At 39.6% G+C, this 27565-nt stretch overlaps 1 protein-coding gene across 6 annotated transcripts in view; it reads left to right on the forward strand.

Moving 5' to 3' along the window:
- Positions 1 to 27565, forward strand: part of MTMR1 (myotubularin related protein 1) — a 99854-nt gene that overhangs the window by 18252 nt on the left and 54037 nt on the right. For 2 of the 6 annotated variants that reach the window (XM_066248918.1, XM_066248923.1), the window contains exons 3-8: positions 14474 to 14497; positions 15080 to 15106; positions 17552 to 17602; positions 21463 to 21538; positions 23411 to 23505; positions 24446 to 24553. In XM_066248918.1, the coding sequence (XP_066105015.1) occupies positions 14474 to 14497; positions 15080 to 15106; positions 17552 to 17602; positions 21463 to 21538; positions 23411 to 23505; positions 24446 to 24553 (381 nt within the window). The remainder of the gene's footprint in view (positions 1 to 14473; positions 14498 to 15079; positions 15107 to 17551; positions 17603 to 21462; positions 21539 to 23410; positions 23506 to 24445; positions 24554 to 27565) is intronic. The other 4 variants (XM_066248919.1, XM_066248921.1, XM_066248920.1 and 1 more) reach the window with 4 other exon arrangements.

Raw genomic sequence — 27565 nt, forward strand, 5'->3', positions numbered from 1 at the left:
GGAAGTGCAGAGGCTGACTCAAGAGGCCATGTAATTGAGATTTGGCTGTCATGTTGTATTTGCTTCATCCAAACTTCATCAAAAGTCAGATGCTTTTGATTACACCTACCGAAGGAAAGCATGGCTATAGATTAGTAGAGATGGGATGATCTGGTCAGCCAGAAGAGTGACAGTATACTCCTTAATAGGTTTCCCTGCTATCTGGTTTTCATTTTACCTATGTAGGAACAGGGCTTTTGGTCCTCAAAACCCAGCTGGGCAATATACCATCTCCAGGTGGGAGAAACATCTGCTACCTCACCGATATGCCTGAGTGGCTGATCACTGAGCAGCTGCTGACCCTACTGATCCTGGTCACCCTATTGCCCCCACTTTAGCTAAGAAACTACCCAGCTTAGTGGAGAGGCTCAAAGACCCATATTAGCAGAGAATAGTTCTCAGACCTTGGAGTGATCTTTTGTATGGACAATTATGAGTTAACTGTAATATTTTCATTTTGTTGAATATTTGTTAGTGCTATACTGGTTCTATAAAAAATTGAATGTTGATTGTGTGCATAGTTTTCTAACTGCTACATTAATAGATCTGTACTTTAGCATGAAGCAACTAAGTTTTTTTTCTGTTTCAATTTTTTGTGTAGCAGAACTGGCTCATGTTGAAATGGTTTAACAGATAGTATTCATAAAAAAATCTTTTATATACTTTGTAAATTGAATTTAAAGTACCTACATCAAATCATAACTAAAGCCTTTGATTAATTATTGTAAAACAGTATGTCTTATAATTGTTGGAATCCATGGGAGTCTGAAAAGACCAGAGTAACAGGCTTTATTGGAAGGAAGAAAGGAACCCTGCCAGGCACTTCTCCAGGGAGAAGTGCACCGATTACAGACCAGGGGCGAATTTTATAAGGTTTGCGAGATCCTGAGGGTGTACCGAGTCAAAATTTCTGGTATGTTCCCTTTTACAGTTTTATGATTTCGGCTTTCTGTAATTCTTCTGCCTCAGGGGCGATTGTCCAGTAAGTAAGGATGAGGTCAGGCAGCCAGGTGGAACAACAAAAGTACAGTTGGAATTTCATATATCTATCATTTCTCAACTCTGTGGTATGATAAAAAAGGAAAAGGGAGGGGAAGGAAAGGGTATGGGGTTCAGGAAGGAGGTTTGTCTCGGACTGGCCATCTTCTGGAGCTACTTCCTGCTATTATCCTATTGGGGGCCTCCTTCATGAACCTCTCCCTGGGGCAGTTGGAGTAGGGGTGTATTTATAGGGTTCCAGATTCTTCTGTTTCACGAGGGCAGGTTTCACAGTTGGTGTGTAGGGTTAGGTAGATTTTTCCATTTTTCTGATCGGCAGAGGTCTGCATGCGGTTCTGTAAGAAGCTAGTGAACAAACGTAAGAGACAGGGTCCAAAAGTTAGAAAAATAAATAGGAGAGTGAGTGGACCAATGAAAGGCAATAGTCAAGACACCCAGTTTCTGTGAAACCACTGATTCTATGTTTACGAATTCACTGGGCTTCAGAGAGAAAAAGAGTAGGAATAAGGGAAGTGGCCAGTTCCCCTGCCCCTAGACCTATTTTTATAGAAATTTTTATAACAACAGGAAGAAGGGATTACCTGTATAGCTCGTTTGGTCCTTAGATTTACGGGTAGTGTATTAGGAACCAGAAGAGGCTCATGGGGTGGGATTAGGTTGATACTTGGAGTGAGATAGATTAGGGTACAGGTTTTTGTCTAATTAGTAGGGAGATACATGTAGGTGTTGGTCCCACACGAGTAGAAAGCCCCTGATTGGGTGAGGCAGGCTGAGAGGTGAATAGAGAATAGAAGGACAAGGGGTCAGTTTTGTTTCTGTTTTTGAGCTTCAGATGGTCAGGGTGGAGGAAAGAGTCGCCCCAATAAGTGGGGAGAGTAGAGGATTGTTAGCTATGGTGACAATTAAACATTCTTTGAAAACCAGTTTTCTGACTGTACAAATTTATTTTTCTCTGTACAAACCTCCTACAACCTGCACAAACCTTCTACAATTTACATAAACCTCAGCTTTCATGCACTTTCTTATCCAGAAATAACTGGCCTTCATAACAACTTTTTCCTTTTTCTTTCAAAAGTATTTCCATACCTTATACCTTTTATTATCAAAACTATACAATTCCTTTCTAGTCAGAACTCTTGATTTAAAAATCTTTAACTTTTAGTGACAATTAAATTGACTTTCTTTTTACTCTAGTTTCCCTTTTCCCAAAATCTGATTAAAAGAGTCCTTAGTTTTTTCATATATTCACCACACGTAGACCAACCAGCTTCTGGTTTGTGGTTGGAGTTAGGCATGCTGTTTTTCTACTTTTAGCAGCAGTGGGAATTGTGAGGATCATAGTGTGTGGACCTGTCTATGTGAAAGTCAGTCCTTGGGTGATGTACTGCTGGAATCACCTCTTGGATAGTCTTTGAACAGTTTGCTGAGTAACCTGTAAATCCTGCAAGTACTTAGGGAAAGGGTGGTTACATTTCTACACTGTGCAGTTAGAGTTTAAGTCCTAGTAACCACTGCTTCTAGCTAGAATTAGCAGCAGGTCCCAGCCTATAATAGGCATGGGGCATTGAGACAAGAGGAATAAAGAAGATGCTATACATTAAATAAAGTAACAAAATCAGACTGTCAATACCCACAGTAGAGATCTTCGAGGGATAAATAAAACTCACATATTCAGGCAAGGCATAATAGATGGCCTTTGTGTTCACAAGAAATGAGATTAACTTATCTGCTACTTGGAAGAGATACCTTAGGCTCGTGAACAATATCCTTGGACCTTCAGTGGCAATTCCCAGCTTGCTTGGCAAGGTCAGGTCACAGGTAGCTGGAGCAGGGCTAGAAGAAACTGAACCCTCCCTCCATGGAGCAAGGGGGCAGCTTACCTTCTCGTGTCCCTCTTTCCACAGAATAGATGTGTGAACTGGTGGGACTGGGAAGCCTGGTAGGCTTCTGTTCAATGACCTTTCTTTCCACGCTGGAACAGGGCCCTGATGGAATCTTATGAAGCCCTTTAGGGTGCTGGAGCCTTTAAGAGCATATGCCAAAAGCTGGTATTTCCTGACTTCTTTTGGGCCTTATTTGCCTTTTCTGTTGCTCCCTTGGCCATTATATACCCTAAAGCCATGCTTAGAAGATCTCACTGAGGGGCTTGACTAAGAGAGCAAAATTGGGAATCCAGTGTCTAAAGAAGCCTATTAGACCAAGGAAAGAAAGGATTTGATATGTGGTGGTAGGTGGTTGGAGACTGTGGAGGGTTTGAATTCAATCTAAGGTGAGACCTCAGGTTGTGGGGGTTAAGGTGATGACCAGATAGACTACGGACTAAGAGTGAAGTTGAGCCTTAGCAGAGAAGACACGATATCTCTTCATAGCAAGGAAATTAAGAAGGATGGCGGTGTGTCTCCTTTAGGTAGGCAGGGAAGGGCTGAAGAAGAGTAGGTTATCTACATATTGTAAGAGAGTACTAGTTTTGAGATTTCATGCTGTTAAATTCTGAGCTAGTGCCTGCCCAAACAGATGTGGACTATTTCCAAACCCCTGGGGTAAGACAGTCCACGTAAGTTGCTGTGCTGCATTAGTGTCCGGGTCAGTCCAGGTAGATGCAAACAGAAAGTAAGAGTCAGGGTGTAGAGGAATGCTAAAGAAGACATCCCTGATGTCTAGGACTGTGAAGTGAGTGGTGTTTGAGGGAATGTGTGATAGTAACTTGTAGAGATTAGGGACTACTGGATGGAGGGGAATTACTGCCTCATTGATTAGATGTAAGGCTTGTATGAGGCAATAAGCCCCTGAAGGTTTTTGAACAGGAAGGATGGGGGTATTGCAGGGAGAGTCAGTGGGGATGAGTAAGCTTGGTTTAAGAGGTGGGTAATTATTAGTTTAAGGCCTTAGAAACAGACACAGTTACACAATAAACAGAGACTACATACAAATTATGAATTAAGGAATTTAAATGAGCATGCTTTACTGTTTCAATTAAAATTATACTAGAGATTTTTTCTGACAAAGAAACAAAACAGATTACACTTCTCAATAGACAACTCTGCTTTTTTAAACTTTTCAAGATGGCAGGGAGTTGTCAGCATAGAGGGGAGGAAGAGAGGAAGCAGACAGATTAACAGTGTGAACAGCTGGATGGAAAGAAGGAGGGTCAGAATCTGCAGGAGGAGGAAGAGAAAGTTAAAGTGCTGGTGGTGGTGCCATGTGGTCAGAGGAGTCAAAAAGATTTAGAACTCTGAAGAGAGGGGAGAAGACGAGGGGGAGAAGGGCATAGCTGTAGCCGAAGACGGTGGGGTGGGAGGATGGGTCAAAAAAGAAAGAGACAGAGCCTCCCATCTGTAAGGAGGGAGAAGGGATTTAAGAACATAATGGAGAAGGGAGGGGCCCCTGGCCAGCAGTGGAGGAGAAAGAGACTGGTATTTGCAAGTGAATGAGAAAAGGATTTTGCGAAGGAAGGGGACTTTCTGGAGGGAAGAGACTCAAGTGAAAGAGATTTGCATAGAGCGTCGGCCTAGCATGCGGAGGACCCGGGTTCGATTCCCGGCCAGGGCACACAGGCGAAGCGCCCATTTGCTTCTCCACCCCTCCGCCATGCTTTCCTCTCTGTCTCTCTCTTCCCCTCCCGCAGCCGAGGCTCCATTGGAGCAAAGATGGCCCGGGCGCTGGGGATGGCTCTGTGGCCTCTGCCTCAGGTGCTAGAGTGGCTCTGGTCGCAACATGGCGACGCCCAGGATGGGCAGAGCATCGCCCCCTGGTGGGCAGAGCGTCGCCCCTGGTGGGCGTGCTGGGTGGATCCCGGTCAGGCGCATGCGGGAGTCTGTCTGACTGTCTCTCCCTGTTTCCAGCTTCAGAAAAATGAAAAAAAAAAAAAAAAAGAAAGAAAGAGATTTACAGAGGTACCAGAGAGGGGTCCCGAGAGAGGAGTTCCCCTGGGCGTCAGGCAGGAGGGAGAGAGAGTTGGGAGTCCGCAGAGAAGGAAAGATTAGGAGCGGAGGTTTTAGATGAGGTTTCTTTGGCCAAAAACGGCCTGCGTGTACAACAAGTGGCACAGGAATCAAGACCGAAGGGAGAAGAAAGCCTGCATGTAAAGAATTTCTGATGCCCTTCCCGTCCAGTGGCAGAAATTGTCAAGATCTTTTAGGATATTGTAACGGTAGTAGAAAGCAACCTAGCTAGGCACCTAGATTTTTGAGTAAGTTCGTAGAAGCAGGCTGCTTGGAGTAGAAACCTTCCAAACTGTGGACCTCAGAGAGTAGAGTGAGTCCCGAAGGAGTAGAGGAGTCCTGAAGGAGTAGTCCCAAAGTAGTAGAGGAGTCTCAAAGGAGTAGAGGAGTAGTCTCTGAGGCCTGAGATTGGGAGGAGCCCGTGTTTCCAGGGGAGTCTGGCTGGACCCAGGTTTGCACTGAGAGGAGCCCACAGTAGAGGAGACTGGTGAGAGAAGGGGGCGTCCCTGCCTTCAGTCACAGTTCCGAGAGGAGAAATTCTCCGTAGAAAGAATCTCAGGCAAGAGATCATCACCCCAAGGCCGAGATCCCGGGACGTAGGAGAGGGGCCTGGCTAGGCACGTCTAGACTTTAGTGGAAGTCCAGTAAAGGAGTAGAGGCAGACCACCTGTAGATATGGGGTCAAAGTCAAAACCATCTGACCAGGAAGGGGTGTTTTTAGAGCGAAATTTGGAGGCCAACCGGGGAAGGGGAGGGAGAAACTCCTTACCTTTCTTGTCTGGCAGGGGTTTAGGACAGGGACAGATTGCCAGTCAATCAACCTACAATTACAGGTCCAAACAGAATCAGGGAGTAAGCCCGGGACGAGCTGCCACTGCCCATTGCTTCCCTGGTTGTAAGTTTGGATGGCAAAGGGGAATCGTCCAGGCAGTTAGTATCCTGTCCCAGGTTTCAGCACCAAATGTTGGAATCCATGGTAGTCCGAAAAGACCAGAGTAACAGGCTTTATTGGAAGGAAGAAAGGAACCCTGCCGGGCACTTCTCTGGGGAGAAGGGTATTGATTTCAGACTAGGGGTGAATTTTATAGGGTTTGGGAGAGCCTGAGGGGATACTGAGTCAAAAGTTCTGGTTTGTTCCCTTTTACGGTTTTACGATTTCAGCTTTCTGTTATTCTTCTGCCTCAGGGGCGATTGTCCAGTAAGTAAGGGTGAGGTCAGGCAGCCAGGTGGAACAACAAAAGTACAGTTGGAATTTCATATATCTATCAATAATTATCTTTGTTAAATAGTTATTTTTATTCTTAACCACAAGGATAGTTTTATATCCTACTTATAAAGTAGTTCTTAAAATCAGAGTAACCAAGATGGGCCTTTGAGACATCTTTGGCCTTGGGAGCCATTAAACGGAATTTCCCCTTAAGGTCCAGATACAGTTCCTTGAGGATTTAATTTGTAGTCATCAGTCAATGATATTTGAATTATCTATTGTACAAATGTCTTATTTGAAGTACACACTCAATTTGGAGGTTGACTTATTATAGGTTAAACTCAAGGTCTATAATTAAATGGAAGCAGAAGTTATATGGAGCAGAGCACTTGTGTCATCATTTGAAATGTTGATTGTCTTCTGAGTTGTAGACTGGTGAGAGTGGTTCCACATCCTCATCTTCATCACCCTTTTATGGTTTTGCAGTAATTTTTGACTTGTCCATTTAATCTTAAAATAACCTACTGAGGTAGCTTTTATTATAGTCATCATTTAACAAATGAAGAAACCAAGCCTCAGAAAGATTACCTGACTTGCTTAGTATCACACAGTCAGAACTGGCATTTGAACTCAAGTTATCTTATTGAAAAGCTAGAGTGAGTTTTAAAATTTGTCCCAGCCCCTTGCCCATTGTTTTTCAAGATGTGGCTGGCCCTTGGGACTTCTCAAAGCAGCATTTGCTGGGGTGCCTGCAAAAATACAGCTTTGCTTGGACCCCATCCTACTCGGTGAATCAGAATCTCGTTTGAGAGCAGGGAACTCAGTGCTTCATATCTTACATACAATGAAATTCAAAAAACTACTTTTCCAAGGTTTATATCTGTTGAAATTGGTGATGGGACCATACATTTCTGGTGCATGTCCATAAATCTAAATAATTAGTAACTCATGTTAGATTTTGGAGAACAATTTTATTATTATAAATTGACCATTCAGAATCAGATCACTCAAAGTGTGGTAAGAGTATCACATGAGATGAGTTTAGATGGTATGTCCATAGACATGTTTTAGGTTATATAATTACTTTATTGAGTATTATAAAAAGTAACATATCAAACTTGTGATTTAATAGATGCTGTTGTTTAGACCTAGGCAAGTATGAGAAAGGAGTGGATTTAAAGTCAATGTAAAGGTAAATACTAATATTAGTACAGGCACTCTATACATATACAGCAAAACAAACTTGTAGAGGTGGTATATGTAATGACAGAATTTTGAGAAAAATTTCCCAGCTGAAAGAATAGTTAGCTATTATGTTAATTTGTAGGTCAACTACATTAATAAAGGTATGCTTTTTTTTTGTTTTTGTTTTTGGTGACAGACACAGAGAGAGAGTGTGAGACAGACAGGAGGGGAGAGAGATGAGAAGCATCAATTTGTTGTGGCACCTTAGTTGTTCACTGATTGCTTTCTCATATGTGCCTTGACTGGGGGGCTACAGCAGACCAAGTGACCCCTTGCTCAAGCCAGCAACCTTGGGTTCAGGCCAGCGATGTTGGGCTTCAAGCCAGTGACAATGGGGTCATGTCTGTGATCCCAGGCTAAGCCAGTGAGTGACCTGTGCTCAAGCTGGTGACCGCGGGTTTCGAACCTGGGTCCTCTACGTCCCTGTCTGATGCTCTGTCCACAACGCCACCACCTGGTCAGACAATAAATGTATGCTTTAATACCAAGTCTTCCTGAGGATTTGCTTGATAATTAAGACTCCTAGAAGAAATATAATAAAATGTTTTGTTTTATTTGATACTCCCCTAGTATTACTCATTGCTTTCATTTTTACTGGGCTAACAGAGTACAGTTCTCGGAATTTGTCAATAAATTAAAGAACAAGATCAGAATGTAATAAGATTTATAGGTTAGATGAAATAATACTGTTACAAATTATACTAAAATGTTTTTAGGAACTATTAGAAGTGACACAGTTGATCAGTGTTCATTGCTGGGAAAATAGAACTAGGCCAGGAAGAGGAAACATGATGGAACAGTACAAGAAGTACCAGTTTGGTCTGTGACCTTGTATAACCTGTCAGTTTCCTTATCTGTAAGGCTAAGAACGTTTAGATTAGATTGTAAGCCTCAATTCCTTTCTTTATAGAACATTCTTCAATTCTGTTTTGTCCAAAAGAATTTAGTTCTGGCTAGCCTTCAGGAAATTAGGACATTGTAATTTTAATATAATTATCCTCATTTCTCTGGTTCCATCCTCATCATTATCTTTATCACCTCCCTGTACTTCTCCTGTTTCTCCTCTTTTCATCCATGCACACATAGTAGCTAGATCTTTTTAAACATTCTGAAGAAAGAGGAGAAGATGGAGAGGGTCCCGTACTAAGTTTAATAATCACAGGTTAGTACAGTGATTAAATCCTGATCTTCAACAAAAATTTCCTGAAGGGCTTTGGAGGGAAGTGGAATGCAGTATATGGGAAAGGCTTCATTATGTTTGAACTAGGTCTTAGTTATATTTTTTAAATTGGGTACTAGTTTTTGAAAGTGGAAGCTTGAGCATGATCTTTCAGAATCTATAGCTGTAATCCATTGTTGATAGCTTGGACTCATGGTCTGTTTTTTAACCAGAGTTTGCAAACTCAAATGCCTGCATAGGATAGTTAACAAGCTAGACAGATATAGAAGGGTGCTGTGGTGAACTGGAGAATACAGCATGTCCCCCTAAAACAATTAAATTAGGGGAAAAACCCTGTTATTACCTGTCTGAGCAATAGGCATCCAATTTCTAACCACTGTAATAGAAAAGTGCTATCCTATCTCCCAGGGTTACATGAGGGGAAGAATTATTGCTTAAAAAATAAAGATTTGGACTTCTGGTTCTAGAAAGATGGAGCAGATATACTTTTTCTTATTATTTACACTAAGAACAACTAGAAACCCTGGGCACTATCTGTAAAATAAACCTAAGAATTCCCTGAAAGCTAGAGAGAAGAAGGCAAACTGGTTAGGGACCTTAGGACCCAAGGAACAGCAGGGTAGTGAAGTTCCTGGGTTTTGTGTTTGCACGTATGTCCCAAACTTACTGTTGAAGAAGCCAGTAACCCACAAATGCCAACAGGCGCAGACAGCAAAAATCTACTCTTTCTAATCAAAGGACCAGAAAAGGGTCAGCCTAGAAAAAAGAAAACTCTTAGACACAAACCACTATACTCCAGCCAAACACCACAGAAAAAGTTACAGCCCCACACCCACCCTCCAACAAGACCAAATGGGAAGCCTGCATTCCACCTTTGCCAGGCTGTCATGAAACTATGCCCACCCTCCCCTTCTGCTGGGGCAGTGTCAGAGAAAGCCAGCTAAAACAGGTTTAAATAAGATCTCATAATACTCAGAATATTCATCTTCTCATTAAAAAGCACTCATCATATCAAGAATCAGAAAGATCTTAAACTAAATGAAAGTAGACAATAAATGCCAAAACTGAGATGACAGAGATGTTAGAATTATGTGAAAAAGCTTTGAAAGAAGCAATCAAAATTGTTTCAATAAGCAATAAGAAATATATTTGAAATAATGAAAACATAGAAAGCCAGACACAAGAAATAGAAAAGTTTCGCCTGACCAGGTGGTGGTGCAGTGGATAGAGTGTTGACCTGGGACACTGAGGACCCAGGTTTGAAATCCCAAGGTCTCTGGCTTGAGTGCGGGCTCACGAGCTTGAGCATGGAGTCACCAGCTTGAGCATGAGATCATAGACATGAAAGTCACTGTCTTGAGCATGGGGTCACTGGCTCAGCTGGAACCCCGGGTCAAGGTAGGCATGAGAAGCAAGCAATGAACAATGAACAGCAAATATGCCGCAACTACGAGTTGATGCTTCTTATCTCTCTTTTTTCCTGTCTATCCCTTTCTCTTTCTCTCTCTCTGTTTCCAAAAAAATAAAAAATAAAAATAAATGAATAAATAAATAAAAATACATAAAATAAAAAAGGAAGAAGAAAAAAGAGAAAAATTTCAACAAAGAAATACGAGATAAAGAACCAAATGGAAAATTTAAAACTGAAAAAATAACTGAAATAAAATACCCTCAATGGATAGGTTCAACAACAGAACAGATAGGACAGAGAAGAGGGAATTACACTAAGAAACAACATGTATGTTTTTATTTATATAACAGTCTTCAAATGATGAAATTATAGAAATGGAGACTAGATAGCTGGCTAACAACTGGCTAAGAAAAGAGAGAGGCAGGGAGATAGTAGATGTGGCTATAAAAGGACAGCATTGAGACATTGGGGTCTTGTAGTGATGAAATTGTTCTGCTCTTTGACTGTGTTAGTGTCAGTATGCTGGTTCTGATATGGTACTATATTTTGTAATATACTACCATCAGGAAAATTAGATGACATGCTACATGGTACATGGAACCTCTATTGTATGTAAAATAAATTTTGATTAATATTGCTAAAAACTCATGATATATCAGAAGTAGGATTTAAGTGAAACATATAGCTATGTTATTATATATCTAAACAAATAAAAGAACAGGTGTGTTGTAATTGCTGAGCACCAGTCCACTTCTGTAAATGTGATGTGAGAGCAGCTGTTATTTTCAAAGGGCTGTGCTGGGCTGGGCTGTATGGAATTCATAGTAGGGGAAAGTGACACCAGAAAATAGAGTACAAGTTGGACTGTGGTGAGCATTAAAAGCACACATAAACAAGAAGTGGTGGAGGAGGGAAGGGCAGAGCACGGCATTCTGGGTATTAAGCCTAAAGGCCTTTATCAGCCTCCTCTGGACAGGTTTAGGTGGGGCTGTTTCCAAATTAAGATCATGAACACTAAAACCAGCCAGCTTGTGTTTGAATTACCAACTCTGCTATTGCTGGTTTATGACTTTGAGTAAGTTACTTCACCTCTTACTGTCTTGGTTTCCTCATTTGTTATATGGGGGTAATAGACTCTCCTTCCCTGGTGGCTGGGAGGGTTGACATAACACCTAAAGCAGTTACCACAGTGCCTGGCATGGAGTGGACCTTGTTGGTATTTGTATTACTGGTACTGGGTGGGTTTGAAAACTTTGTGAAATAACTTTTACACTGTTGGGGACTTAAGGGTGTCATCTATCGCCTTCTGAAGAATTCAGACAGGAGTTGAACAGATTTAGACCATAATAATTGGTCAAAGTTAGCTTGAAGGGCCTGGCTCAAGTGTGAGGCCACATTAGATGCTGAATTAAATACACTCCTAAAAGCAGCCTTGGATAACTTTGGCCTCTTCTTTGGGGCAGGGCCCACACAGGCAAATTCTTTATGGGCCAGAAAGTCCAGGCTGTACCCTCTGGGCAGGCTGGCACACAGATAGTAGAGAGTCCAGAAGGTAAAGGTGAACACATTGGCTTTCTTATGCAAATTTACACAAAGCGAGTAGTCATCTTGAACCCTTGCCTCTCTAGTGAGGAGTGCCCAAAAGGATGACTTGAATGGAACCTGTGGGCAAAGGAAGGGAGGTTTATGCCCAACACACATTTCTATACAAATTAAAATTTGGGGGTTTTTCAGGGGAAAAATTCACTGTTACCCACTCTGCTACTCATACTACACACCTAGAAAACAGTGGCTTGCTAAGCAGAGGTTTGCAGGTACAGAGCAGAAGCAAGGTAAGGGGTAGTGGCATTGATTTCTTCATCCACCCAAAAAGACAGATTCTATGTTTAAAGACTATAGTTTAAATGTGTTATTATAGCAACACCATGTTGAGGCAGTGTAGCAGACCACCTGGGTTTAAATACTTGCTCTGCCATCTCGAACATGGCCAGATTATTTAACTGTTCCTTGGTTTTCTATCAAGACTGGAGCCAATAATAGTTTTTATCTCACAAGGTTGTTCTGAGAATAAAATAACATACAAAGTGCTTAGAAGAGTGGCACCTAAAAATCATATCATGAGTATTTTTTACAAATTATTGAATTTATTGGGGTAATATTTATTAATAAAATTATATAGTTTTAAAGTGTACAATTCTATAATAAATTATCCTTACATTGCATTGTGTTCACTACCCAAGTCAAGTCTCCTTCTGTCACCATTTATTCCCCCTGTTACCTTCTTCTAACTCCTTAGGCAGCTGCTGCTTAAGGAAGACAATAAAATAATTAAAAATCAAAATTTCAGTACACAGAGGCTAGGAAGAGGGAGGTAGTAGTTTGAGAAAACTTATTTTCTCATGTTTTAAAATGGGAGGTAACTGTCTAATGTTTAAAGTTGACAAATCAAGAAGTTGAAGTGTAACCATATTTATGGAGGCAAGCCTCAGAATTAAAGATAGGTCTAATTAAACATGGTTATCACTGAGGAGTGAGGCTCAGGGAGTGGCAACTTTCTATTTTGAGTTTTTATTGCCAAATATGTCACATTTTGAGGTTTTTTTTATTTTTTATTTTTCTGAAGCTGGAAACAGGGAGAGACAGTCAGACAGACTCCCGCATGCGCCCGACCAGGATCCACCCGGCATGCCCACCACGGGCGATGCTCTGCCCACCAGGGGGCAACGCTCTGCCCCTCTGGGGCGTTGCTCTGCCGCGACCAGAGCCACTCTAGCACCTGGGGCAGAGGCCAAGGAGCCATCCCCAGCGCCCAGGCCATCTTTGCTCCAATGGAGCCTTGGCTGCGGGAGGGGAAGAGAGAGACAGAGAGGAAGGAGGGGGGGTGGAGAAGCAAATGGGTGCCTCTCTTATGTGCCCTGGCCGGGAATCGAACCCGGGTCCCCCGCATGCCAGGCCGACGCTCTACTGCTGAGCCAACTGGCCAGGGCCTTGAGTTTTTTATTTACATAAGCATAAGCATTCATTTTATACTAATTTTATTGAGGTGTCAATAACAGACGATAAACTTTGCCTATTTAAAGCACACAATTGAATAAGTTTTGATAGTTATACACTTGTGAAACTGTTACCACATTTAAGATGATGAACATGTTCATTACCTCACTCCCCAAGAAAAAAGCAAGGTTTAAGGTTCTTAGTCTAAATAGTTTATGTGTAGGAACTTATGGACTTAAATCTCTTTTTGCTACAGTATCATGTAATTCAGAAAACCCTTTTTTTACTACAGTGTTTTCATTTAATGATGATTCAACGATGAAGTAAGTCTTTATGTGCTCTTCTCATCTATCCTTAGAAAAACCTATACAACAGCTAAAGAACCTCTGGCCATTTTTAACAAATGATCTGTTTTCCACAGAACATCCAGTGGTTAGGTGATTGAATTTCAGACTTTGGATTGGGGAAAATACAATTCAGGTCTTCCTCAGACCATTACCACTGTCACTTTTCAAAAGTTTCTTTCGTTCTCTGAAATGTTTCTTCTGTTCCCTGAAATGTTTCTTCTGTTCCGGGCTTCCTGAATGCATACGCTGCATGTTCAAGTAGAATTCATAGGCTACTAAAGCAGGAAGAACATTGCTGAAATCAGTGTCCCCATTCAGTAAAGCCTGGCTTCCCCTTTCAGGAGCAGGAGCCCGGGCCTCCCCTTCCCTCCCCTCCCCTCCCCCCCTCCCCTCCCCTCCCCTCCCCTCCCCTCCTCTCCTTTGCCTTCACAGACCAGCTAGGTACCCCTTCCTACCCAGAACTGCCCTTCCCCCAGGCGGTGGGAGCTAGATGTCAAGAGAGACATCGTTCTCTTGATGGGTCAGCCACATCAGGGAGGCTTAATTCTGGAGTTCCTATGCGAATTGGAAATATAATTTCTACAGAAACCAGGTTATGATTTGTGGTTAGCTAGGTTTCCTAACACCATTAACACTCTAGCTGAGCTGTGTGCTCTTGGTCAGATGTGGGAGCTTTGGGAGGTTTTGGGTTTTGTTTTGTTTCTGTGGGCTGTTTTGTGAGCAGAACCATCTTTTAATATCATTTTTTCTATGGAGAAAATGTATTCAGTATTCCAAACAGACACACAAATGAACTTTTAAACACTTCTTGTTCACAATGGCTTGTGATAACACTTAACAGAGAGATTTGTGTTTAAAATAATGTTGTTTGTCTTAGCCTAAGGTCAATAAGTTTCTTCAAACCATAGACTCACCTGAAATAGGACAAATATGTTAAGATTGATTTGATATTGAATGAAACAGAGGAAAAATGTGTTAGGATTGAGCTGGTTGATTTTATGTAAAGCATTGTGATAATTCTTAGGGAATGGGCTGTTGAACTTAATGACATCTTGCACAGGTCTATAGTAACATGTTTGTGATGATGATGTTCTGTATTTTAACTAACAGGTTTTCAGGAGGCCTGATACAAGGGTAAGAATGTTCTGCAGATGGGCCTCCTACTTGTATGTCTCTGTGCTTTATAAATACTTAGTCTATTTAGTGTTCTCTATCTTCTAACTGGTTTTTATGCATCACTCAGATCAATTTGCTGTGCTGTGTCATAGTTTTAAGTGGAAATGTTTTATTTGTTACAATGTTTTTATGTGCAATAAAAGCTAATGTGTGTGAGGGCAGGATGTTAAAATTGTTACCAGTGTGTAATACTGACTTTTGTTGTGTTACTTGAATTCTGACAAAATAGATCTTTGTGGCAGGGGCTTATAAGGCTAGGCCTCTGGAGTCCTCTTTTAACCTTATTTATCATGTATTCATGCTAAAGAATGCAGCAACAACAATAATAACAAAGTGATTAGTTGTTGTCAACCCTATGTAAGTAAGATGTTAAGTCACCTTCATGCCTGCATGCTGAATCCAAAAACCAGAAGTCCTAATCCTAATGATAAGTTAAGCAAAATCAGCCCTGTTTAGTATTTCTTAGAACACAGATGTAACGGTTACATCTAGTGGGTCATAGCTTATATTTTTTCATAACTTTCCTTCCATTTATTTCAGAATATTCATAAAGCAAGACAAAGATTGGTAATGTGCATGCATTTGAGTTTCAGTATCAAATGTTAAAAATTAACCTATTTCCATCAAATGAAAACAATGTGGATTTTGATAGAATAATTTATTGACTTCAGTTTAAAATTTTTAATCTTATTGAAGCCAATGAAGTAGTATAAAAAAAAGCAGATTAAGTCAAATTCTTATGATTCTAGTTGGTCTATCTTTGTTTAATCTTGTTTTCACCATGTTTTCTTTCACACTTGAGAATCATTGCCTTCCCCCAATTCACATTGTTAAATACATTTTAGTGTTTGGCTTTACATTTGCATGAACTTTGAAATGCTGTGTGTTTTTTGTTGTTGTTTAATGACTCATTTTCTGTTTTTTAAAAAATTCATCAAAGAATGATTCCATTTTCTTTGTATTTAAAAATAAAAATTAAAAAAGAAACTGGCTGCATTTAAGAAATTATCCTTCTTTGAAGGGTAGCAGTACCAATTGTGTACTAAATTCAATCTGATATAAAGTATAAAAATGTATTAAGTAACAATGTGGGGTTTTTTTTGTATTTTTCTGAAGCTGGAAATGGGGAGAGACAGTCAGACAGACTCCCGCATGCACCCGAACAGGATCCACCTGGCACGCCCACCAGGGGGCGATGCTCTGCCCCTCCGGGGCGTCGCTCTGCCACGACCAGAGCCACTCTAGCGCCTGGGGCAGAGGCCAAGGAGCCATCCCCAGCGCCTGGGCCATCTTTGCTCCAATGGAGCCTTGGCTGTGGGAGTGGAAGAGAGAGACAGAGAGGAAGGGGGGGGGGGTGGAGAAGCAAATGGGCGCTTCTCCTGTGTGCCCTGGCCGGGAATTGAACCCGGGTTCCCCGCACGCCAGGCCGACGCTCTATCACTGAGCCAACTGGCCAGGGCTTAAGTAACAATGTTATTGACAAAAATAAAGGATGGGAAATAGTATATTTTAAGTCTTTTTTACTTCTTCATTGATTGGCTTTCAAAGAAATATAGTCATTGAAACCAAAGCTTCATCCCTGGCTTGTTCGCTCAGTGGTAGAGAATTGGCCCAGCATGTGGAAGTTCCAGGATTGATTACTGGTCAGGGCACACAGGAGAAGCGACCATCTGTTTCTCCACCCCTCTCTGTTCCCTTCTCTTGCCCCGCCCCTTTCTCTTCCCCTTCTGCAGCCATGGCTCAAATGGATGAAACAAAGTTGGCCCCTGGTGCTGAGGATGGTTCCATGGCCTCTCCTCAGGCACCTAAATAGCTCGGTTGCTGAGTAATGGAGCAGTGGCCTAAAGTGGGCAGAGCATCACCTGGTAGTTGGCTTGCTACGTGTTTCCCAGTTGGGGCGCATGTGGGAGTCTATCTCTCTGCCTCTCCGCCTCTCACTTAATAAAAAAAAAAAAGAAAAAAAAAAAGAAACCAAAGTTTCATGAAGGAAAAATATATATCTATGCTAAATTTTAATAGTTTAGCCTTAGAGACTTGATACAACTTTTAAAAGGGGTTATAATCTTGTCATCTTTAGTATTCATATTCTTTATACTATCTGCTAACTAAACATTCAATTTTTAAAGTTTCAACAACTGATTCTATGAAGAACTTAAATTAAGAACAGTGTACCTTTAAGGCAGCGGTTCTCAACCTGTGGGTCGTGACCCCGGCGGGGGTCCAACAACCAAAACACAGGGGTCGCCTAGAGCCATCGGAAATACATATTTTATTTAAAAATGTATTGTATAATAAATATGTATTTTCCACTGCTTTAAGGAATTGAGAAAAATTTAAATGAAGATATGTGACCCCTTATTGGTTTTTTTGAAGCATGCTGATACACTAATTAGAAATATTTAATATGATATTGATTCACAATTCACAGTAATAATTAGCAATAAGCAATAAGTACCAATAAGCAATATTTTTCTCTCCAGCAAGTGATATATGCATGTACATGTTTGTGGAAATTTTGGTAACCCATTGGAGTTGATCCCTGGACAATGTAATAATTCTTGAGACTTTATGAATGCTTATACTATAAAATACATGTCTATGAATTGCTTTTGTATTTTGACTTGATTTTGCCCATTACGTGGTCACTTTGGTGTGCTTTATTTTTTATGAGCATATTATGTGTCTGATTTGTTCCTTTACTATAAGCTACAGTATGTATTGCTTGATTTTAAAAAGACAGTACATTCTTTGAAATCCATGATGTTTTCTTTTCATTTTTCTACCCCAACACAAATACAGAATAAGATACTCTATTTTAGGTTGAGGATGCTATAGCTGACGTATAGATTTCCTTACCTCCAAGGGGTAAAATGTTGATTTGCAAAGCCATAAAAGGTGTTTTAACTTTTACATGTTTACTGTCTCTTTAAAAAAGAAGTTCTGTCCTTTCACCTGTATGTTTGCATGTGTTTTTCTTTGCTTTTTCTTGTCCATACACCTGGTGCTGTGCAGGAGATTCAGGAAGAACACAATGGCTACCCTTCTGAAGCTGAAGCTGATCAGGTGGCAAGTTCTACATGCTCATCTGTTTGTAGCTACAGATTGTATATTTAGAAGCCATTTCATACTAGATTCTAGATGATAAGCAAATGCTTTTACCAATACAGCCTGCCCTCCTGTCCAAGTTTGATAGATTCTGTTATGACATTATTTGAAAAAATTGGTTTATCCAACATTTTTTCACTCAGAAATTTGTTCATCTGTATTTCTTGCTTTTGCCACATAGGCTTATTGATGAGCTAATGAGCATGACAGGATTCTGAAATGCCTTTACAAAGACTTAGAGGGGACAGATGCATATGATAAATGTGCTCCTTGAGGGTTTTGACTTTGCTTTCTTCAAATGTGCATGGTCCATGGCCTATGTTGGTACCTGATACCTTGTAAGTATTTGTGGATTGAGTCTGTGTAGTTTGTAATCAGAAGAAAAAAATTATTTGAGTATCCTTGAGTGCTTACAGTACTTCTAGACCTTCTGGAGTCTTTTAAAGCAGCAGAACTTTCTCCAAAGCTTATGAAAAAACTCACTATTTGAAAGCGGTAGAAGTGCAGTTCCAAGGAAATGTGGCTACTTCCCGTACTCGGCTGTGCCTTTGCCTGGCCCACCCTCCTTTGGTTACTCTGGAATCACCTTTAAGAGCCTGATTTGAAAACCACTGTTTTGGCATGCAGTTGTTATAGAAACTGCCCACCCAGCAGCATAGATTCAGATGAGGAGAAAAGTTGTGGACAGGCCTGGGATATCCCATACGTTTGAGTCCTCGAGGACAATTTCAGGGAACTGATGGGCTTTCAGCTGGACCTTCAGGGTCACTGGAACATGACGTGGATGGTATCATCAGAGGAAATTCCTCAACTGGGAAATACTTGGAGCAGAGGCATCAAGAAGAATGAGTGTGTTCATGAGATCAACTGTTGTTCACAAGAATCTGTTCTTTGATCATGCTGAACATGGGTTGGATAAATCAAGGGTCAAATCATGTCCTATGAAACTTGGTAGTTGCAATCAAAGCTTAATATAGTACAAGTGTGAGTCCCACTTCTTAATACCAGTTTTATAAAGGGAATCTATTGTACTCTCCAAACAATGAACCTATAAAAACTATTCTCTTAAATTCCTATACTAAAGCTAAGTGTGTTTCCTACATGAAATAAACCTTTTACGGGGAAATCTAAATCAGTGGGATCATTTATTTGTTTTATTCTGAGAGTAGCTTTCTCATCACTTACAAAGCATGCCCCAGGTTGAATTATTATTAGTGAGAGGTTTGTCTCACTGTCTCACCAACACAGTCATGCTTTATAAAATTACACTGATATTTCAAGGCAAATTCAATGTGGCTTTCAGAAGAGAAGAGAAGCATTTGATCTTCAGCCTCTATTTTAAGAGCCTTGCACATTCTCAGAATGGTCCCAATTACCGCTTTCTCCCATCTACAACATTTTGCTAGCTAATTCTGGGTTGAAGACTTTAAAGTATTTGATATGGCTTGATATAAGGCTTAAAAGTGAGCCACGTTTCCCCCTACTTCTTCCAGATACAGTTGTTTAGATCAACTTGCTTTAAGAAATATTTCAAAATTACCTATTCCCATTTTATTCTAAAATATGAGATAAGGAACTTATGACTATATAATATATGACAATATTTAGCCATTAAAATAAGCTTTAACAATAGACTATTTAAAGTAATACAAAATTTGATAGTGATTAAAATATCTTTCTCTCATTGCAACTACATATTATACAATTAGTCTCTAGTTCAAGCAATAGATTAAAGAAGGTGACTTTCAAATTAAGGCTTTTATTAAGGATTTGTGATTTATTTTTAGTGTTTCTAAAACTAGACATTTGAAAGTATAAAAATATTGGTTTATGCATTAGTGTGTAAAATGTATTTTCAAATCAAGTGTGAATCTAAAAAACACTTCCCCATGTCTCCTTTAACAGTTTTCTACATTTCTAAATTTTTTTTACTAAAAGGTGTCATAAAAACCAATCTGGACTAAAAATTCAAATGAAATGAAATTGTTTGGACATAAACTGTATTATTTTAACCATGTTCTTGATTAGGAGGAGGACGGACTGTGTCATTTTGTGCCCTCCCCATAAATATATCCTGACCAACATTTAGCATTGAATTTGCTTTTTGTATTTTTACCTTTCCTTTTTTTATTTAAAAAAATTGATGAAACTACTATGTATAGTGTTTTTAAATTGAGTTCCTTTAATAAGTCATATTGAAATATTCTTATAGTTGTGAAAATACTTATTTTTAATTAAAAATTTTTTTCAGATTTTATTTGTTAATTTTTGGAGAGGAGGGGGAGAGAGAAAGAGAGGGAGAGTGAGAAAGAGGGGGGAGAAGCAGGAAGTATATTCTAGTAGTAGTTGCTTTCTGTATATGCCTTGACCGGGCAAGCCCAGGGATTTGAACTGGTGACCTCAGCATTCCAGATCGATGCTTTATTCACTGTGCCACCACAGGTCAGGCTATTTTGAATTTTTAATAATTTTTATTAGAATTAAAATATTACCAGGTTTTAATGTTTGCTTTACAAAATTATGCTGAAAACTTAGTTTGTCCTGAACTCTAGTGGCCTTCTGAAGTTAACAGGTAATATTTTTTGGAGAAAGCAGCTCCTGGTCAAATAGGTATGGGAAATACAACATACGTTAGCATGCTCTTCCTGATTTGGCATACATTGACATGCTAAAGACTTATCTCACATTTAATAAAAGAAGTTTACCTTGTTTTCTTTAATCCTGCATTTCCCAAACTTTTCAAACAAACAAAGACCTATTCACAACTCTTGGTAATTTAATGCTCTGTGAAACACAATGGAGATTTCTGGGGTTTTGTACACCCTATTATTCTTAACACATTGTGTCAGGGATACCAAAGAGGAAGTAGCCATTTCCGTGGCAGCATCGCAATGGGTAGCAGTACCTTGGAAGAGGCCTTGAGTTCAGGCTCTGGTCCCTGGCTTTGTAGTTCAAGAGTACCATTTTCTCAGCTCCCCTGAGTTCTCTGGCATTACCCAGCCATGCTCATAGGAGAGTGGCTACTGGTGGCAATCTGGACATTTAGAACTGTGAGCATGTACTCACATTTATACCTATCTATCCAAGATATGTTTTTCCTAGTGTCATTTCAGCCAGGAAATGTAATACCTGATTAGCAATTTACGTGGTAAGCATGGAATCAGCACAAAGTGAATTGATTTGGGAAAAACCTGATGAACACAGTGTGCTCCACAGTGTTGATTGAAATACTCTTGTCTACCACATGAGGGTGCACTTTCTCATGGCCTGGATCAGATACACACTGACAAGCTCCTGTGCTTTGCATATACACATCAGGTAGCTGGGCTACAGTACAAAAGCCTACAGCTTTTCTTAGTAATATGACTGCCCTGAGACCTGAGACTTGAGACCTGAGACCCCTGCCTGACTACGTTAGTCTTCAGAGTTTTCCACACTGTCTCATACGCTGGGTTAAGCACCTACATCTGATGTTAATTTTATTTGTTTTAGTTTCATGCTCAGAAGGTAACTTTCTTTTTTCTTTATTTCCAAATTCTGGGACACCTTTGAGCTTTCTATGTAGTGATTACAATATCTATTATGTCAAGCCATTTCTGTATTAATGCTTTCTAACTGTGAACTTTAAATATGTGTAATAATTTGCTAGAATATGTAGCATGGTGTCCTGTGATGCAGAGCTTTGAAATTGTTTTGTAAGGGGAGGGGGTATATATTTTGCATGCTTCTGTTGCTTTGTAATGAGAACACAAAACACCATTATTATTCCCACATTTACAAAAGGAAAGTGAAATTTACTCCTGTTTGACTTTTGCCAGGCTCTGAGGGATGGAAATAAACTGGCACAGATGGAAGAAGCACCACTTTTTCCAGGAGAATCAATTAAGGCCATTGGTAAGTCTAATGCACAATTTGCTTATGGTGATCTGTAAAATCGCATGGCACTTTCCTTGTGAGCACAGGTGACCTAAGTGCTAAAGATCAGCCAGACCAATTTCATTAGGGAACAAATGGACTAGTTCTATTCATTCTTATTAATGTCCTTTTGACCTTACTGATCCCATCCTTGGTTTTGGCATTCTTTCTGTCTTTGGCTTCTGGAACTGCATTCACTCCTGGAGGTCCTCTATGGCCAAGGTCCATGAGTTTAGTATCTATATTTTTTCTTCTATATAACTTATTGTTTCAGATCTTATATTTAGATCTTTGATCCATTTTGAATTAATTTTTGTGCAGAGGAGCAAACTCTAGTCAGGTTTTATTCTTCTAGTCCTGCCTCCATACTGCTTTGGGAATGATCTGTTTAAAATGCAGAGCTAATTATGTCATTCCTCTGTTTCTTAACCTGACAGCAAACTACACAGATTTAGAGTAAATATGAATAGTGTTGACACATTATGTACCTGGAAAACCAGCATCACAGTGAAGTTAATGAACATATCCTTCACCTCCTAGGAGTTTCCTTAGGCCTCTTTATAAACCTTCCCTCCTGTGACTTTTCCCCATTCCCAAACACTATAGGCTTGGTTTTATTAGTTTTTCTAGAAATATAATCATTGAGTATATTTTCTTTCTTGTCTAGGTTCTTGCACTTAACATCATTATGTTGATACTCATTAATATTGTGGCATGGGTCAATAGTCATTCCTTTTTATTGCTGAATACTATTCTATTATATGGTGCACCACAATTTGCTTATCCTTTCATCTATAAATGAACATTTGAGTTTTTTTCCTATTGTTTGACTACCAGTAAAGCTGCTATGAATATTCATGAACAGTTCATCTCTGTCCTGATGTCCTATCATCCTCATGCACTCTTTGATTCAGCCATAGTAACCTCCAACAACTGGCTGCTCTCTCTTTCCTCCTCCCCCAACCTCCTCCTTGCTGCTTCCCTGCTGAGTTAAGCCAATCCTTTTCTGAGTTCTTACCATAATGTGTCCACATGGTTTGATAGCACTTACCAAGCTACAATATAATGATCCTTTTCAATGTATTGTTACTCACAGGTTATGGGCTACTTATGGGTAGGAACTGTGTCTAGTTATAACTGGAACCCCAGCAATAGAAGCTGCTGGGTACATAATGAGTCATAAAAAACTTTAGTAAAAATGTTTGTCTGGATGACAACCTTAGTACCTTTAATTGGTCCACTTGGACTCATCTGTAGCTATGTATGTTCCTGTCATGCCATTGAAATGACACGTTAGGAAGATTGTGAAGGTGTGGCATCTTTGTGATAGGTGTGAGGATCTTAATGCTCATAAGAATCAAATGTGCTCTTGATATCATATTAAATATGGTAATATTGATATTCACAGTAAGAAAATAAAAATCTATATGGATGCTGATAAGGAATTTGAAGCAAAGAAGTCTTTTTCCACCATTGGATGTGGTTCTAGTTTTTATTATCTGAAGCAGTAATTTACTAAATGGTAGCTCAGGGTCTCCAGAATTTAATTAATATGTCTTTGATATGATTAATTGATCACTCAAGGAAAATGTTAACCACCAGGAAGAAATGAGAAAATGTAGCTTATTATGAAGCCCTTCACTTAATACATCATTAAGTACCAAAATAGAATTCTGTTTGGGGAAAAAAAAGGATTTTTATTAGATGACTATCTACATCTTTATTTAAAGTAATAACAAATTAAATATTTCTAGAAAACTAGAATCATATATATTTGGAAACTCATGTTAAGATGTATTGAAGTATAAGTCTATAGTAGTAGTTTCTACTTTGAATTTTTTTTTTTTTTAGTGAAAGATGTCATGTATATCTGCCCATTTATGGGAGCCGTGAGTGGAACACTGACAGTGACGGACTTTAAGATGTACTTCAAAAATGTAGAGAGGGTGAGTTTTTAAAAGTGTGTTTTATTTTTAAAAACACTTCAGGCCTGACCAGGTGGTGGTGCAGTGGATAGAGCATTGGACTGGGACACAGCGGACCTAGGTTTGAAACCCTGAGGTGGCCAGCTTGAGTGTGGGCTCATCTGGTTTGAGCAAGGCTCACCAGATTGAGCCCAAGGTCGTTGGTTTGAGCAAGGGGTCACTTGGTCTGCTGGAGCCCCCTGGTCAAGGCACATATGAGAAAGCAATCAGTGAACAACTAAGGTGCCACAACGAAGAATTGATGCTTTCAGCCCTCTCCCTTCCTGTCTGTTCCTATCTGTCCCTCTTTCTGTCTATCTCTCACACAAATAACAGACAAACAAAACAAAACAAAAAAAACAACTTCAGAAGAAACCTGACCTGTGGTGGTGCAGTGGATAAAGCATCGACCTGGAATGCTGAGGTTGCCAGTTCAAAACCCTGGGCTTGACTGGACAAGGCACATATGGGAGTTGATGCTTCCTGCTCCTTCCCCCTTCTCTCTCTCTCTCTCTCTCTTTCTCTCTCTCAAATGAATAAAGTTGTAAAAAAATAAATTTAAAAATATTAAAAAAATACTTCAGAAGCAAGTAAATAATAAAGAAGAAAGTAAGAAGTACTCTGTAATCTCATCACCCTGAGATAATCAGAAGGTGAGTTTTAAGATGTGTACATTTACAAATATTGTATCTTGGGGAAAAAAAGCTGTTAAAGTAGCATTTATACCTGGAGAGGAACTTTAGTTGTAGTCTCAACATCTACTTCAGAAGACATGTTATAAGTCAGACTTCAGTTCTTAGCTAGAACAAAGAGGAAATGTGAAGTAAACAAACATGTTTTAAAGCCAGTGAAAACTTAAAATATAAAAACTCTCTGTTGTTGATTGACACTAATAGGTATTCATCTTAATTTGTAAATTCAGGACCCACATTTTGTCCTTGATGTTCCCCTGGGAGTGATCAGCAGAGTTGAGAAGATTGGAGCGCAGAGCCATGGGGACAATTCTTGTGGTATAGAGATAGTATGCAAGGTATGGTATCAACACTAGTAAAACTGCAAGAAGCAACCAGCTGGGAACTTTTCTGACACATTTTTCCTGGTCTTTTGACAGAGTAATTTGTACTGTTAGTAATTCAAATGTTTTAGGACAGATAGCTCTTCAAATCTTTATCAACCAATTCGTACCACCATGTAAGTCACTGAAGTAAAACTCTTCTTTTCTCTTGATGTATTCTAATTAGCATGGACCTATACCCAGTGGTGGGAATAAAATAATGTAACAACAGGTTCTCTGCCCTAATGACCGTTTTAAGGATAAAAAAAATGATATACTGAAAGGTACTTTATTATTTCATTCATTTAATACTTAAGAATAATAAAAGAGGTACACAAAAGTAGATTATGTTATAAGAAAGAGATTTAATATTAATGAAAAACTATTAAATAATATCTGACAAAAACAATAAAACTGTTGTTTAAGATATTTCCATTTGCTTCTTGATTGGCATCCTCACTTGCAATTTTTTTCACCTATGGACAGAATGAACATTATTACGGATGTTTAGAATATGCTGTTGTGCAGATGAATGTTAACAAGTAGTAAGGAAAATAAATTTGTGATTTCCACATCGGGCAGCTTCCTAGGTGCCCACCTTAGAAAGAACCCTGATTACAAGTGCCATTTTAACAACCGGTTTGCGAAGCTCAACAAAAAATTAGGTATCGGTTCTGCCAAACCAGTGGCAACCGGCTGAATCCCACCACTGCCTATAACCTATATGCTGATATTATTCATTACAGTTCAGAAAAAGTGAGTGGAAAGCAAAGATCCATATTTTTTTCCAGTTTGTTGTTTTAAGACTAATCTTCAGAACAGTGGATGGTCAGAGACTTCCTAAAGTGCCAACAATGCAGTGACCGTTGAACAATGTGGGGCTTAGGGGCCTGCACTGTTGAAAATCCACATATGATTTTTGTCTTCCCCAGAACTTAAGTACTAATTGCGTACTGTGGACCAGAAGCTTTACTGGTAATAGTTGATTAAGACATATTTTGTGTGTTATATATACTATATGCTGTATTTTTACAGTAACATAAGCTTAGAAAAAGAAAATGTTACTAAGAAAATCATAAGGAAGAAAAACTGCATTTACAATATTTAATGAAAAAAAATCTATGTATAAGTGAACCCACACAGTTCAAACCTGTAGTGTATAAGGGTCAGACTGTACTAATAAATTCTGTGATTATAAACAATTATATTTCTTGGGTATGTTGGAATTTTCACCTGAGCTCTGCTTATTTTTGGTTTTATGCCCTTCCTCCAATGGGTTAATTAGAAATGGATATGATAACTTGAGTGATAATTACTCACTTAAGAAACACCTTAACTGATGTTTTATTGGAAATACAATTTATCAATAACCTAATAATATCTGAAGTATTAGGAAAGAGTTCCTCTATGCAGAATTGTCAAGGTGCCTTTCAAACTTGAGGGTTGGATTCCTGCCCATCTGTTTGCTTTGGTCAAATCTCTGAGGTCAGCTCCCTCTGGTTGGCCCAAGACTTCAGTTGACATCCCTTTTTACAAGAGTGTGGTGGTTACCAGGGGCAGGGGAAGGGAGAAGAGGGAGGGGGTGGGGGGAGGAGAGGAGCACAAAGAAAACCAGATAGAAGGTGATGGAAGACAATTTGACTTTGGGTGATGGGTATACAACATAATCAAATGTCGAAAAAACCTGGAGATGTTTTCTCTGAATCTGTGTACCCTAATTAATATCACCCCATTAAAATTAATAAAATATTTTTTTTAAAAAAGAAATCCCTTTTTAAAAGAAGCCTCTTACTCTTTCCAGTCACAGATCTTTAGGCTCATTTGGCTTGCTTTGGGCACTGCATGGCCATGCTGGCCTTTGATAAATTCCCGGTGTCCTTCTTGGGCCATGATTCTACCTGCGGAACTGTGTAAAGCAGCTGCAGAAGTTCAAGCAGATGGGTGACTTGATTAGTTCTGAAATTTTGAAACAAGTCATTTCTCGACTCAGAGCTCTTCAGTAGCTCCCTATTATCCTTAGGCTAAAGGGAAAACTTACCAAGACCTTGCCGGTCTGGACCTGACTTACGTTCCTCCACAGCTTCATCTCCAGCCACCTTCCCCTCCTTGCTATCCCAATTACTCTGTTACTCACACTCAAAACTGCCCCTGCACACACTCTGGGGTCTTTGCACATGTTCTTTCCTTTGCTTTTCTGTGTTTTCCTTAATGAGCAATCCTAAATAGGAAGTCAGCTCAATCAGCAACCAAGGTGTTTGTGTGTAGCCAGCATAACTTTGAGGGAGGCTACACTAGGAAGTTATGTCACTTCGGCAGGTATCCTGTGGCTGTTTCACTGATGTGTTTATGGCTAAGGTGAGCAGCTGATAATACTTTAACATGGTTTCCAGCCTAATATTATGAGGGCCATGCTCCCAGCCCTCTCAGCTCATGCCTGAGAGCCTTACAAGGTATGGCGTTTGTTTTTTATACAGGTGATAATACAATTCAAAAGATAAAAAACTGTGTGTAGAAAAAAGTCACTCTCCACTCAACATCCAGCTGCTCTGTTACACTCCCTACAGGCACCCACTGTTACCAGTTTCCACTGATGTGGACTATACTTTAGTCTTTGAAAATATTCTGTCCTTTCTTTTTCCCCTTAACATATCTCAGAACCACTTGCTATCAATACATATAATGAGCTATTTCTTGTTTTTAACAGCTCTCGAGTATTCTATTGACATTCATTAGTAACATAGATTTCAGCTAAACATTCTGTAGCATTTGAACTGTTGATTATGCTCTATAGCCATCACCCAAAGTCAAATCCTTTTACATCACCTTATATTTGTCCTTCTTTACACCCACACCCCCTCTGACACATCTCCCTCCTCTGGTAACCACTTCCCTTTTATCTATGTCTATGAGTCTCAGCTTTATATCCCACCTATGTGTGAAATCATACATTTCTTAGCTTTGTCTGATTTACTTACTGTATTTCAATCA

The sequence above is a fragment of the Saccopteryx bilineata genome, chromosome X, assembly GCF_036850765.1.
Source record: "Saccopteryx bilineata isolate mSacBil1 chromosome X, mSacBil1_pri_phased_curated, whole genome shotgun sequence".
Taxonomy (NCBI): domain Eukaryota; kingdom Metazoa; phylum Chordata; class Mammalia; order Chiroptera; family Emballonuridae; genus Saccopteryx; species Saccopteryx bilineata.